The sequence below is a fragment of the Salvelinus fontinalis genome, chromosome 37 (genome assembly GCF_029448725.1).
Source record: "Salvelinus fontinalis isolate EN_2023a chromosome 37, ASM2944872v1, whole genome shotgun sequence".
Classification (NCBI taxonomy): Eukaryota; Metazoa; Chordata; class Actinopteri; order Salmoniformes; family Salmonidae; genus Salvelinus; species Salvelinus fontinalis.
This window is the reverse complement of record NC_074701.1, coordinates 17179072-17194050: the sequence shown is the minus strand read 5'-3', so window position 1 is coordinate 17194050 and position 14979 is coordinate 17179072. Positions and strand designations below refer to the sequence as shown.

The 14979-nt window shown below is 42.6% G+C and overlaps 1 protein-coding gene across 7 annotated transcripts; it reads left to right on the top strand.

Moving 5' to 3' along the window:
- Positions 1-36: 36 nt before the first annotated feature.
- Positions 37-13790, top strand: LOC129836271 (lymphocyte-specific helicase-like). Of its 7 annotated transcripts, none has more exons than XM_055902204.1 (24): positions 37-125; positions 2703-2764; positions 4363-4463; positions 5958-6079; positions 6177-6299; positions 7849-7890; positions 7994-8018; positions 8138-8199; positions 8287-8328; positions 8455-8679; positions 8764-8946; positions 9100-9243; positions 9379-9575; positions 9678-9774; positions 9865-10026; positions 10173-10315; positions 10576-10720; positions 10931-11014; positions 11134-11253; positions 11394-11510; positions 11626-11785; positions 12519-12615; positions 12722-12798; positions 13044-13790. In XM_055902204.1, exons 3-24 carry the CDS (start codon positions 4385-4387, stop codon positions 13136-13138), a joined length of 2541 nt encoding a protein of 846 aa, XP_055758179.1. In that variant the 5' UTR covers positions 37-125; positions 2703-2764; positions 4363-4384; the 3' UTR covers positions 13139-13790. The 7 variants fall into 7 exon arrangements, with proteins under 7 accessions (XP_055758179.1, XP_055758181.1, XP_055758180.1 ...); XM_055902206.1 differs by lacking the exon at positions 37-125 and adding an exon at positions 264-2257; XM_055902205.1 differs by lacking the exon at positions 37-125 and having other exon boundaries at positions 2760-2850.
- Positions 13791-14979: the final 1189 nt, after the last annotated feature.

Below are 14979 nucleotides of genomic sequence, written 5' to 3'. Positions count from 1 at the left end.
AAGGTTCAAATGAGTGTTTCATATCGTGGTGTTGATGTACTGTATTGACAATGACACAACGCGAGATCACATTTCCAGCATGGGTGACAACCAGACCTCCCGTGCCCGCCATAGGAAGCAAAATGGTAACGTTCATTAATAAATAATAAGTGCGCATTGCATTTAAAGCTCCGTAATTAATAAAAACATTTAAAAGTTAAAGCTCCGTAATTAATCACAACATTTAAAACGTAGTTTTAAAAGTCAGCTCTGAACGAGCTCCAGCAACTCCTGGCCCAGCTGGCTGCTGGCTAGTTTGACTGACATTGTTAGCCCGCGTTCCAGGTGGACTTCATTGCTTTTATGGGTGTCTTACAATGGTTGGATAGTTAACATAACCGATTAGCATAATTGGTTCAGATTATTTGATGATTTATTGGCCTCTACTTTTATTTTATTTTTTACAAATCCCAAATCATTATTGGAGGGCTGACCACCTCTGTTCCCGGAGTGCTACCATTCTGTAGGTTTTTCGCTCCAAACCTAGTAGTAGCTAACGTGATTTCGTGGTATCCAATTGGAAGTTACAGTCTTGTCTCATCGCTGCAACTCCCGTAAATACTCAGCCGAGCCGCACTGCTTCTTGGCACAATGCCCGCTTAACCCGGAAGCCAAGTGCAAGAACATCCCTGCCGGCCAAATCCTCCCAAACCCTCCTAACCTGGACGACGCTGGGCCAATTGTGTGCCGCCCCATGGGTTTCCCGCAACTCAACCGGCCACACTGCCCACTTAACCCGGAAGCCAGCCCCGCCAATGCATCAGAGGAAATTCCCTACATCTGGCACCGTGTCAGTGTGCATTGTGCCCTGCCCACCACAGGAGGCGCTAGTGCGTGATGGGACAAGGTCATCCCTGCCGGCCAAACTCTCCCGTAACCCGGACAACGCTGGGCCAATTGTGCACCGCCCATGGGTCTCCTGGTAGGCTGCGACAGAGCCTGGACTCAAACCCAGAATCTCTAGTGGCACAGCTAGCACTACGATGCAGTGCTTTAGACCACTGTGCCACTCAGGAGGCTAACGTGATTCATCTGATCAACCAGTTAGTTAGGTGTGCTAGATAAGGGTTTGAAGAAAAACCTACACTCTTATTCAAACCCAGAATCCTATTCTGGATTTCTCCAGATTTCCAACACGATTCAATGAGACAAGATTTGTAAGGATGGCCACACAACATATCAGCTAACCACATATTGGTGGTGTTCCTGCCTGATTATGTTGAAGACGTTCCATTGCATCAACTAATGGTTGTGCACCACGTCATTGACTCTCGGGCATTACATTGCTATATCATATGTGGTAAGCTGATATGTTAAACACCTATCCAAGCTTTGTGAAATCTGGCAGGCGTCTGCAATGTAGTCAGGCAGGAATGCCACTCATATGATATAGCATTCTAATGCCTGACAGTGCAGTCAATGATGTGGAATGCAAATGACATGCTATGCAACTATTAGTTGATGCAATGCATGATCTGCAATTTGGTCAGGGCCTGGAACATGACCCTCAACTAGCTGAATCAGGTATGTTTGGTTAGGGTTGGACTGAATACCCACAGGATGGTAGATCTCCAGGAAGAGGGTTAGGTGGCTCTGTCAAATCAAATACAATTTTATTGATCACATACAGTGGGGCAAAAAAGTATTTAGTCAGCCACCAATTGTGCAAGTTCTCCCACTTAAAAAGATGAGAGAGGCCTGTAATTTTCATCATAGGTACACTTCAACTATGACAGACAAAATGAGAAAAAATAATCTAGAAAATCACATTGTAGGATTTTTAATGAATTTATTTGCAAATTATGGTGGAAAATAAGTATTTGGTCACCTACAAACAAGCAAGATTTCTGGCTCTCACAGACCTGTAACTTCTTCTTTAAGAGGCTCCTCTGTCCTCCACTCGTTACCTGTATTAATGGCACCTGTTTGAACTTGTTATCAGTATAAAAGACACCTGTCCACAACCTCAAACAGTCACACTCCAAACTCCACTATAGCCAAGACCAAAGAGCTGTCAAAGGACACCAGAAACAAAATTGTAGACCTGCACCAGGCTGGGAAGACTGAATCTGCAATAGTTAAGCAGCTTGGTTTGAAGAAATCAACTGTGGGAGCAATTATTAGGAAATGGAAGACATACAAGACCACTGATAATCTCCCTCGATCTGGGGCTCCATGCAAGATCTCACCCCGTGGGGTCAAAATGATCACAAGAACGGTGAGCAAAAAAACACTACTTCAATCCAAGGTCTCAAAGCGAGTGATGTAACCGATTGAATCGCTATTAGCGCGCACCACCGCTAACTAGCTAGCCATTTCACATCCGTAACACATGCAAGGAAGGACTCAGCTTTAGCTATTCAACCCGTTCCTGGACCAACAGGTGACAGTGCCCCTGATAACGTTACTCTCTAGCCATCCATTTCATTATCTGGATAAATGTATGGTTATAGCATGTCTACATTGAGTTATGAGTCATGACATAATCACATAAAGCCTTCTGATTCATGTTTGTTAGTAGTTGAGTTTGAATAGTCTGAATAGAATTATCTATAGGCCGATATTACAAATGTAATCAGTAATTACTATGGAGAGGGGCTAGCTACTCATGTTGTTATTGTTATAAATCAGAATAACTGATTTTACCTCTTCTTTCATCCTAGATATATCCCAGTCAAGAGCAGAGGGGCCCAAACAGCCACATCTGAAGTTTTTCCCGCAGACGGTACAGTACCCATAAATGGCTGGAATAGTCTCAGAGTAAAGACTCTGCCTACTCCTATGCCTGCCGGCACTTCAGTCTCCCCTCAGGTGATTCTGTGTTTACATCTGAAGAGGGGTTCAAAAATGGGGGAAAAAAGCAACTTACAAAGATGGGGGATTTGTAGGCCATGCCAAATCAGAATCACATACTAATGCTATGTTAAGTGAAGACGGGCTAGGGCCATAAATCTTTATGATTTTGTGGATGTGTTTGCCAAAAGACACAGCAACAGGTGAATAAAGCTGTATTGAAAAGAATGTAGCCTAATAAAGCAGGGATATGAGTAGGTTGTGAGTAGGCTATAGTAAAGTGTACATTGTCCATGATAATGCTTTTTTTTCTTTTTTGGACATAGCCTACAACATATTTGTTTACAAAAAGACACAGCAACAGGTTAATAAAGCTGTATTGAAAAAATGTAGCCTAATAAAGCAGGGATATGAATAGGTTGTGAGTAGGCCATAGTCAAATGTATATTGTTGTCCATGATTAGGCTTTTTTGCTTTGTTTTTCGTTTTTGGACATATATAATATTTTTGTTTACTAAACACCGGAATAAAGCTGTATTGAAAATAATTGGAGGCCTCTGTGTGGTGTTAAACTTTTTAAACATTAACTGTAAAATAAGAAACCAAAGTATATCAGTATGCGATTCCTTAACTCTCATATTGACATAGTTTTCAACTAGCCTATATACTACAACAGCATAATAGAATTGCTGAAATTCATTTATGGCTTTTGGTTTTGGTGTGCCACCCCAAGATTTTCATTGGTCCATTTGGCCACGCCTATGAAACATTTCTGGGGGCGCCACTGCAGATAGAACAATGGGTTAGTTATTTAAAAAAAAAAAAACTTTGACCGTACACCTGCGGAACCGGTCTCTTTGGTAAGTCGTGTCAGAGTTCGCGGGAAATATTAATGCATTGTATTTTAGCTATATGATCCTAAGGGGTAGATGTTTCATGAAGCGATTTCATATCTCAATTCTGAACAATTTTATTGTGAGTGAAAATGTAATATGATCTTACTCATGATCATATAATCAAGTCTTCTCTCATTCGATGTTCTGCAAACCAAAAACAGAAATACTGTTGGGTTTTGCAATATATCAGATCCCCCTGTCTTTAACATTAGTTGAATCCTTTTTGGCGCGAAATCATGAAGCCGCGCCTCCTTAATTCTACAGTCAGTCATCACACACAGACAGACTGACTGTTGCATGCTTGTGTAACTTGTTTGCATAACTTGCTATATCTAGCTAGTTCTTCCTAAAATAAATATCCCAGGGAAATAGTTTAATTTGCTACATATCTAGTTTTCCTGTTTTTCCAATATGAGTTGGTAAGTCCTGTTTCAAAACGGTCTTTGTGCAAGCAACTACCGTTAGATTTAACCTGGGGCTAGGCTAAGCCCTAGCTAGCTAAAGTTAAATCGCTATGACGTTGATAACCTTAGTGTAGCTTCAAGGCTAGCTAGCTGAACTGCTTACTTGCCATACAGTATACACATGCACGGTTATTTGTCTCACTCTCATTAATGTAATATTTACTCAACAGCGTAAAGGGAGAAACCCGAAGCATGTCTCCTAATTGTCCGAAGCCTAACGAATCTGAAGAACCGCTGGGTACAGCTATGGAGGAGACTTTGCCTGAAAGTGGTAAGTGAAGACACTCATTCATTGGCCATCGGTGGCTTACTAACGTGTAGTAGCTACTACCCTTAGAGGTTGCCTCCTAATGACAATTCTTCCCTTCATTTAAATTATAACCATATACGATTTATATAGAAAAGTAAGTGGACACCCCTTCAAATTAGCCGATAAGGCTATTTCAGCCACACCCGTTGCAAACAGGTGTATTAACACAGCCATGCAATCTCCAGAGAGCAACATTGGCAGTAGAATGGCCTTCGTGAATAGCTGTGACTTTCAATGTGGCACCATCATAGGATGTCACCAAGTCAGTTCATCAAATTTTTTGCCCTGGTCAACTGTAAGTGCTGTTATTGGGAAGTGGAAAAGTGTAGGAGCAACAACGTCTCAGCTGTGAAGTGGTAGGCCACACAAGCTTGCGGAACGGAACCACAGAGTGCTGAAGCGTGTAAAAATCACCTGTATTCGGTTGCAACACTCACTACCGAGTTCCAAACTGCCTCTGGAAGCAACGTCAGCATAAGAACTGTTTGTCGGGAGCTTGTCAAAGGAGGTGTTTCCATGGCGAAGGAGGCGTGCACAAGCCTAAGATCACCATGCGCAATGCCAAGCTTCGGCTGGAGTGGTGTAAAGCACACCGCCATTGGACTCTGGAGCAGTGGAGTGATGAATCACACTTCATCATCTGGCGGTCCGCCATTCAGAGCTGGGTTTGGAAGATGCCAGGAAAATGCTACCTGCCCCAATGGGTAGTGCCAACTGAAGTTTGATGGTGGAGGAATAATGGTCTGGGGCTGTTTTTCATGGTTCGGCCTAGGTTCCTTAGTTGCAGTGAAGGGAAATCTGAATGCTATAGCGTAGAATGACATTCCAAATCAAATTTTATTTGTTACGTGCCGAATACAGTAGGTGTAGACTTTGCCGTGAAATGCTTACATACAAGCCCTTAACCAACAATGCAGTTCAAGACCGAGTTAAGAAAATATTTACTAAATAAAGGTAAAAAGTAATGCACTAAAATAACAAGGCTATATACAGGGGGTACCGGTGCGGTGGGACATTCTAGAAGATTCTGTATTTTGTGGCAACGGTTTGGGAAGGCCCTTTCCTGTTTCAGCATGACAATGCCTCGTGCACAAAGCGAGGTCCATACAGAAATGGTTTATCGATCATGTGGAAGAACTTGACTGGCCTGCACAGAGCCCTGACTTCAACCCCATCGAACACCTTTTGGATTAATTGGAACGCTGACTGCATGCCAGGCTTAATGGGCCAACATCATTGCCAACCTCACTAATGCTCTTGTGGCTGAATGGAAACAAGTCCCTGCAATTTTACAACATCTAGTGGAAAGTTTTCCCAGGAGAGTGGAGGCTGTTATAACAGCAAAGGGGGGACCAACTCCATATTAATGCCCATGATTTTGGAATGAGATGTTTGGCGAGCGGGTGTCCACATACTTTTGGTCATGTAGTGTACGTTAACCATATCACCACTCAGCAGCTGCAAGTGTGAAAGCTGAAGATGTAGTGTCTGCAGTTGTCATCACAAAAGAGATGGAGGAAGAGGAGAAGCAGTTGATGGAGAAAGGAGAGAAACAAGAAGAGGAGATGATGAAAAAGGTTAGTTTTTTGGTGTTGAAAAACAATGTCTGAACAACTGTAGTGATGTTGGGGGTGATGTTTTCAATGGCCAACATTTGCCCTTTTTTTCCCCAAGGCTCGAGAAGCTCGGGAGAAGGAATCTCATGACATTCGCTTCAAGAGACTGCAACACTTGCTGGAGAAAAGTAACATCTATTCCAAATTCCTTCTTACCAAGATGGAGCAACAGCAGCAGGAGGTAAGTCCTAATACCGGTGGAATATTAGAAGTACCTCTTGCACAGCTTATATACGACTACTACCTATCCATAGATGTGATTTGATCATGTTACAGCTAATGAGTGACAGGTGAACAAATACGAATGAGAACAGGAATCTATGCTGTCACTAGCTAAGCTCCTTAGCTTTGCTTTGCTGTTTCCAGGCCTCCTTTGGGCCTGTTCATGCATAACTCTGCTGTATCTATCCTTAATTGTGGATAATTGCTTTCCAACTCGTGATTGTCTGAAAATGCATAGAAACACATACAGTACCAGTTAAAAGTTTGAACACACCTACTCATTCAAAGAATTTTCTTTATTCTTAATATTTTCTACATTGTAGAATAATAGTGAAGACATCAAAACCATGAACTAACAAATGGAATCATGTAGTAGCCAAAAAAGTGTTAAACCAAAATATATATTTTAAGTTTGAGATTCTTCAAATTAGCCTTGACAGCTTTGCACATTCTCTCAACCAGCTTCACCTGGAATGCTTTTCCAACAGTCTTGAAGGAGTTGCTGAGCACTTGTTGGCTGCTTTTCCTTCACTCTGCAGTCCAACTCATCCCAATCCATCTCAATTGGGTTGAGGTCGGGTGATTGTGGAGGCCAGGTCATCTTATGCAGCACTCCATCACTCTCCTTGGTCAAATATCCCTTACATAGCCTGGAGGTGTGTTGGGTCATTGTCCTGTTGAAAAACAAATGATACTCCCACTAGGCGCAAACCAGATGGGATGGCGTATCGCTGCAGAATGCTGTGTTAGCCATGCTGGTTAAGTGTGCCTTGAATTCTAAATAAATTACTGACAGTGTCACCAGCAAAGCACCATCACACCTCCTCCTACATGCTTCATGGTGGGAACCACAGATCATCCGTTCACCTACACAGCGGTTGGAACCAAAAATCTCAGATTTGGGCTCATCAGAATAAAGAACAGATTTCCACCAGTCAAATGTCCACTGCCTGTTTTTTTTTGGCCCAAGCCAGTCTCTTCTTATTATTAGTGTCCTATAGTGGTTTGCAGCAATTTGACCATGAAGGCCTGATCCACCCAGTCTCTGAACAGTTGATGTTGAGATGTGTCTGTTACTTTAACTCTGTGAAGCATTTATTTGGGCTGCAATCTGAGGTGCAGTTAACTCTAATGAACTTGTCCTCTGCAGCAGAGGTAACTGGGTCTTCCTTTCCTGTGGCGGTCCCCGCGAGAGTCAACATAGTGCTTGATGGTTTTTGCGACTGCACTTGAAGAAACTTTCAAAATTCTTGAAATGTTCCATATTGACTGACCTTCATGTCTTACAGTAATGATGGACTGTCGTTTCTCTTTGCTTATTTGAGCTGTTCTTGTCATATGTTATTTCATAGTGTTGACGTCTTCACTATTCTACAGTGTAAAAATAAAGAAACCCTGCAATGAGTAGGTGTGTCCAAACTTTTGACTGGTACTATATATCTACCCAAGTAGTCTGAATAGTATTTGAAAAAGCAGTGTTTAACAGTACATTTTCCCTATAAACCCAGGAAATGCTGAAGAAAGAGAGACTGGAAAAGAAGACACAAAAAGTGAGAGTTTTCCATTCCTATGAGCGTTTTTTGTTATGTTTCTGTGATTTATTGCTGCCAACAGCTCCTTAATCACTAAACATATACAAATTTCTTGTCACAGGGCACTGGCAAAAAGACTGGAAGAGGTAGGCAGCACTTGTGTCCTGTTACGTTGCATCATGAACACTGAAATCCTCTAGTTGATGTTGAAACACAATTTTATATTGACGATATCCAACTCCTGAATTTGTCTGTTTTTTTTCAGTTGGAAGAAAGAAAAGGGAGAGGGAGGAAGATTACAAAATTGCTGATGTCATGTCTAAAGAGGTAAGGGTGTCCGTCTCTTTTTGAAATGTAGAAATGCCTATTTCACGCTTTTTTTGCATATGTCATTTTTTTGCTTTTTTGTTTCAGGAAATTATGTCCAAGGCCAAGAAACCTAAAGTGGAGGACGAGGTAAAGGACTTTTGTTTATACACCGCAAGGATCATTTTTGAACTGATTGTTACTCTTAGACTCAAGAACTTGGGAGAGTGATGTTCCAGATGCTCTAATGTCAATATATCTGTCCGTGAATAACAGGAGGTCCTTGGGAAGAAGAAGCTAGAAGCGGAGGACATTGAAAAGATGAGTGACTCAAATGCTGACATCAAGGGCCGTCTGTCGGAGGCTGTGAGAGACCATGCCAAACAACTGCTGGACCCAGACAGGAAAGTGAACGGGCAGGCTGTGCTCGCTCAGCAGCCCCTGCTCTTCACTGGGGGAGTCATGAGGTCGTACCAGATAGAGGGCGTGGAGTGGCTCAGGGTAAGTGGGCTGCTGATTATGCCCATTTTGTTTGATCATAGAGATATTTCGTTATAACCTTGATGTGTATTTTGTTTTCTCCAGATGTTGTGGGAGAATGGTATCAATGGGATCCTGGCAGATGAGATGGGTCTGGGGAAGACCATCCAGTGCATTGCCCATGTGGCCATGATGCTGGAGAGAAAGGTGCTGGGACCCTTCTTGGTGGTGGCCCCCCTATCCACTCTGCCCAACTGGATCAATGAGTTCAAGCGCTTCACTCCAGAGGTAAAAAAAAAAAAAAAAAACGATTCAAAGTATTACAGAAGTTGTGCAATTGATACCATTTGAAAGTGGTGATGCATATGACATATTCAATGCCAATCAATTAATGTTTTTTTCCCCCCACTGTTCAATTCCTTGTTCATGTTGAATTGTAAGGTGTCAGTACAGCTGTACCATGGGCCTGCTAAGGAGAGGATGTTGTTGTTAAAGCAGATTCGTAAGCCCCAGGGGCCTCACAACATGTGTCCTGTGGTGGTCACTTCCTTTGAGATTGCTATGATAGACAGGAAGTTTCTGCAGGTAAGCCCAACTCCCCTACTCATATCATGTGAGCTGTAAAAGTTGCATGTATTAAATGTGCCTTCCTCAAGTTGTGCAACCTATTTAACCCATTCAGCATCTCACTGATAACCCCCTCTTGCTGTTCCTCCCCAGCGCTTCCAGTGGAAGTACCTGATCGTGGACGAGGGCCACAGGATCAAGAACCTGAACTGCCGACTGGTGAGGGAGCTGAAGATGCTTCCCACGGACAACAAACTGCTCCTGACAGGCACGCCTCTGCAGAACAACCTGGCTGAGCTCTGGTCACTGCTCAACTTCCTCCTGCCTGAGGTGTTTGACGACCTCAAGAGGTAAGGGACATGTCTGTATGTTTGCCTCTACTGTTGGAATGGGACTACAGAATGTTTTTATTTTGCCTTGTAAACTTAATTGCAGTTTACTTATCTCTACAGCTTTGAGTCGTGGTTTGACATCGACACCATCGGATCGAATGCAAAAAAAGTTGTGGCTATCGAACGAGAGCAGAACATCCTACACATGCTCCACCAGGTAAGCCCTCTGACTAGTTCTGCAATTCACTGGGAAAGGTAAAACGGTTAAACCAGTAGGGAGATTGTCCATAAACTCTTTCATCTGCAGATTCTGACGCCGTTCCTGCTCAGAAGACTGAAGTCTGACGTGACGTTGGAGGTGCCGCCCAAGAAAGAGATTGTTGTGTACGCCCCACTTACTGCCAAACAGGAGTCTTTTTACACTGCTGTGGTCAACAAGACCATTGCCAAAATGCTGGGCCAGGAGAAGGTAAGACCTTCAGTTCACTGCTACACTGCCATATGGGTTAAACTATAGAAAAACAAGGGTATAGAATGGGAATCAAATATTGGCGACTTCTTCTGAGGCCATGCTTTGTTTTGAAAGATGTTTCTAAGAGACGTGTCCCCTTTCAGGGGGAGGCCCCAGTGGTGCTGACGACCGACGGCAGGCCTAAGCGCAGGACCCGGAGGCCTGTGGACTACAAAGAGACTGATGGTGACACGCCCTACGACCTGGAGAAGTACCTGGAGAGGGTTCAGAAAGAGGCAGAGCTGAGGTCAGAATCTCCTCTACTATGGTAGTGTTCTGTGTGACGCAAACAATGCTGTGCCCATAAATAGGATGATTCTATTGTTATGGCTGTGCCTTTACATAATAGGTCATATCAATTGTAGTTTATCAAGTCTGTATAATTTCTATGTTTTTGTGAATGTCAACTGCGTTTTAATGTCACCTTTTAATATAAATGAACCATAAAGACTAGTTTGATATTTGCCCCAGCAGTGGTGTAACGTGTGACTGATCTCTCCTCTCCAGCCCCGCCCCGGTGGTGGACGTGCAGATGCCCCTGGACTCCCAGATTAACCTGAAACTGCAGAACATCCTCATGCTGCTGAAGAGGTGCTGTAACCACCCCTACCTCATAGAATACCCACTGGACCCGGCCACTCAGGAGTTCAAGGTAAAGGCCCCGCTGGATTTCAATGGCTACTGCCACAAAATGATGTAGAAATGACACGGCCAATGAATGTTGTGGGTGCATTCATGACTTCTCATCGCAGCTAAGTAGAGGCTTTTGTCAGAGCGTTTAGGGTGTTGGACTGCCATCTGGTGTAGCTCATTTTGTAAATGCATTGTCTTGTTTTTCACCCTCAATCTCTTTCCCCTGCAGATTGATGAGCAACTGGTGCACACCTCTGGGAAGTTCCTTATTCTAGACAGAATGCTGCCAGAGCTGAAGAAGAGGGGACACAAGGTAAACTGACAAATTCTTTGTCAAGTGTTGGATTTTAATACCCCCAGCCTTTTTGCTTGAATATGTATTTATTGAGAGATGCTTGTGACCTCTTCTGACTCGACATTGCGGACAAACAGGTGCTGATTTTCAGCCAGATGACGTCCATCTTGGATATCCTAATGGACTACTGCTACCTGCGTGGTTACCAGTACAGCCGACTGGACGGGACAATGGCTTATGCCGAGAGAGAGGAGAACGTGAGTAGCGGCAGGGTCTGCTCCCCACAAAATAATTACCCTTAAAGCACTCTGCCATGAATCAGTCATACAGCTCTTATAATCATGTGTCGGTCTCCTTTCTTGTGCTGTGCAATTATCCCTCCATATTTTCTTTGCAGATGACAAAGTTCTCGTCTGACCCAGAGGTGTTCCTCTTCCTACTGAGCACCAGAGCAGGTGGCCTGGGCATCAACCTGACTGCTGCTGACACGGTCATCATCTTTGACAGTGACTGGGTAGGTGTAGAACTTTTGCTCTCTGGATGAGTGCAACAAACGTTGCCTACTACTATTTGTTTGGTACTGACTGGTATTGTGCCATACGATAATGAATGGACTCTTCTTCTGTCAGAACCCCCAGGCAGACCTGCAGGCCCAGGATAGGTGCCACCGTATCGGGCAGACCAAACCCGTGGTGGTGTATCGCCTGGTCACGGCCAACACCATCGACCAGAAGATCCTGGAGAGAGCCTCAGCCAAGAGGAAACTGGAGAAGATGGTCATTCACAAGAGTGTGTAGAGTATCACATCCAGGACACCCCTATTACATTGAGGGAAATCTAAAACCCACATGAATGGAAGATGTATTAAAGCAGGGATGGGCAACTGGTGGCCTGGCCCATCTTTTGTAGGCCCATGGACCAAGTTAAAATGGTAGAATACACATGGTGCAATTTAGAAATTTGGTTTTGAATCAGCAGTTTCTCTTGTCAGTCACTAAGGGTCACTCACCCTTGTCAGCCAACATTTTTTAGCTGGCTAGACTAATTTACCAACCTATCTAAACTTATATTAATCATGGTCGAATACCGACCAGGTAGCCCCCATTGATTTGGTTAGTCACACTCACTCAGATGTCATTTTAAAAACGGCAGACAATTCTCCACCCTATGGCAAAATTGCAGGAAATGAACTCAAAACTTAATGTTTATATCTGCTGTCAAGAGGGGCTGCTAAAATGTTTTGCTAACAAGAGGTGGGCAGGCAACAATTTTGCTTTGGGCACCGAAAATGCAAGGGCCGGCTCTGACTGCACATGTGGGTATGCAGACCCGCGAGCCACTGCTGCCGCTCATGAGGAGTTCTGATTTTTATTGGCGGCCCCCACCCCCATCAGTTGCCCCTCCCTGCATTAGAGATGCTAGATATTTCAGAACTGAGTATTGTAGCTGTGATTTAAAAAAATATATAAAAAAAATAAATTGCATGTGTTCATATTTTGGCAACTTTTTTTTTTATCTTCAGACAAATTCAAAGGAGGAAAAGCTGAGCTCAAACAGACCAAGAGCTGCGTTGACGTGTCCGAGCTGATGGATCTTCTCAGCGCAAGAGATTACGAGAAGTACGAGATTGTCGATCAATGTTCATTATGAAACTCACTAGAGGAAATGTCAAATGTATAGTAAGTTGGTCGAAGTCTCTTGTTATTTAATGACGGTCTTTCTCAGGGAGGTGAAAAGCACCACGGGGAAGGTCATTAGTGACAAGGACCTGGAGTTTCTGCTGGACCGCAGTGACCTACTAGGTGAGTTCTATTAAAAACACCTACTGTCATGGAATGGGATGTCGTGGTGCTTTTCTAGAATGTAACGTTGTCATGCATGCTTCACAATATACTCAGATCCTGTGTCCTTTGTCAGCATGCTTTACCACTGTAGAGCTCTGGTGCCGTCCCCTGTAGAATGGCCCCCTGACGAAACCTCTATTGTCATTAACCTAGCTTTTGTTTAGGCTCAATTTTATGAAATGTAATCATTTGGCTCCTTCCAGACGAGGCCAAGAGGAGCTCAAAACCGGAGAAGGTTGGAGTCTTCAAGGTTATCGAAGCCAAGGAATCATCTGAGATCAACTTGACCAGAGTTTGAAAGAAGACGAGCTACTCCTAAAGGCATAACCAAAAAGATATTGTGCTAGTTCCTAAGGGTCCATAACGCTGGTTATAATACTGAGACTGAAACCTGAGGACTTAGTCAAACCGTCCTCCTAAAACAACTGTTTTTATACTAGAAGAAAGTGTATTTCATTGTAAAGTTTATGCGTCTGTTATTAACTGCCTTTGTGTTAGTTTATTTTTGTCGTAGAGTTTGTCAAATACTGTTAGTTATAGTGGAGACTGAACCCAGTCTTCCAGAAGCTGTTTATATATAACAAAGTATTCTTAAAGCTTTGACATCTTTCTTACCTGCCATTGTTATTATTTTTGTTGTAGAGTTGGATACTGTTTGGACTTTTTAAACCACTTGAGGTGCATTGATTCAGTCACTTGGAAGTAATTTTTTTTGTAAAAGCCCCATTTTTGTGTTGGAACAAACTACTTTTCACAATACATGTTAAAGTAAATGCTGTACTCATATCTTGTTCAGTTCACTAAATGGGTTAATTGATACTGTATGTTGTTGGACCAGAACTCCAAGCACTTTTATGTAAGGAAAGGTATTTCTTTACAAGCTGAGACCATTCCCTTTTAATTGTTTTGTATGCAAACCCTCTTCTAAAGAATAAACAGTATCTCCTGAATGTGTTATGGTCATGTGAGTTCTATTCCTTATAATAGTGGAATGTGGTGTTGCTTACATACAGACGGTCTGTCAGTAGGCATGTGCCAAAAAGACGAATGTGCCTTTTGAAAAGGTTATGCATGTTTTCACATACACATAAAAAACAATGTTTGATACATATGTCATGGTTGGATCAATAAGTGACCCACCAAACAGTTCACATACTTAATCGGAGTAAAACAGCTGTAGAAAAGACCAGTGATAGAAAAAGTAGTCACTTGTCATACTTGAGTAAAAGTAAACATACCTTAATTGAAAGTGACTCAAGTAAAAGTGAGTTATCCATTAATGCTACTTTAATAAAAGTATTTGGTTTTAAATATACTTCAGTATCAAAAGTAAAAGTATACATTACAAACTCTTCCAAACCAGTTGGCATAATTTTCTTATTTTAATGTACGGGTCCACTCCAACGCTCAGACATCTTTACAAATGAAGCATTTGTGTTTAGTGAGGCTGCCAGATTAGACCAGGGATGTTCTCTTGATAAGTGCATGAGTAAAAAGTACATTATTTTCATTAGGAATGTAGTGAAGTAAACGTCAAATATAAATAGTACAGATACGACTTATAAATAGTGAAATACAGATATGACTTTAGTGCTACTTAAGTATTTTTACTTAAGTACTTTACACCACTGGAAAATACTGGACCTGACAAGAGTACAGCAGTCATTAAAAGCACGTTCTGTCATTCAAAGGTCAGTAATTGTTAAACAGTGTTGAATTCGCTTGCACCTGCTCAGTAGGAGCTAGTGAACACACCCTCCATTCTCTCCTAAGGCCTCTGGTGTCAGGGTGCTCAGCCTTGCACACAAATTACTGGGGTGTGGTCAAAGAGGACACTTACCTGGCTGGTGCGTTTTCAACCTCTCTGCTCGGACTCTTTAGACTACCTCTAAAAAAGCACCAAAAAATACTAGTACGGCAGTGACATTTTGATTCAACACTGGAATTCAGTTGATTCTTTAGTAAGGACTATTTTGTGGTAGGGCAAATCTTACCTACTTGTTTTTAAAATATGGTGTTTACGGTTACTTTCGTACAGTATCTCTGTTCTAGTATCTATTTTGACAGTGTTAACCTAGTTGGACCACTTTACTGGATCATTGTCATATGTGTCCCACAAGCCTTCGGTCTAACTAAACC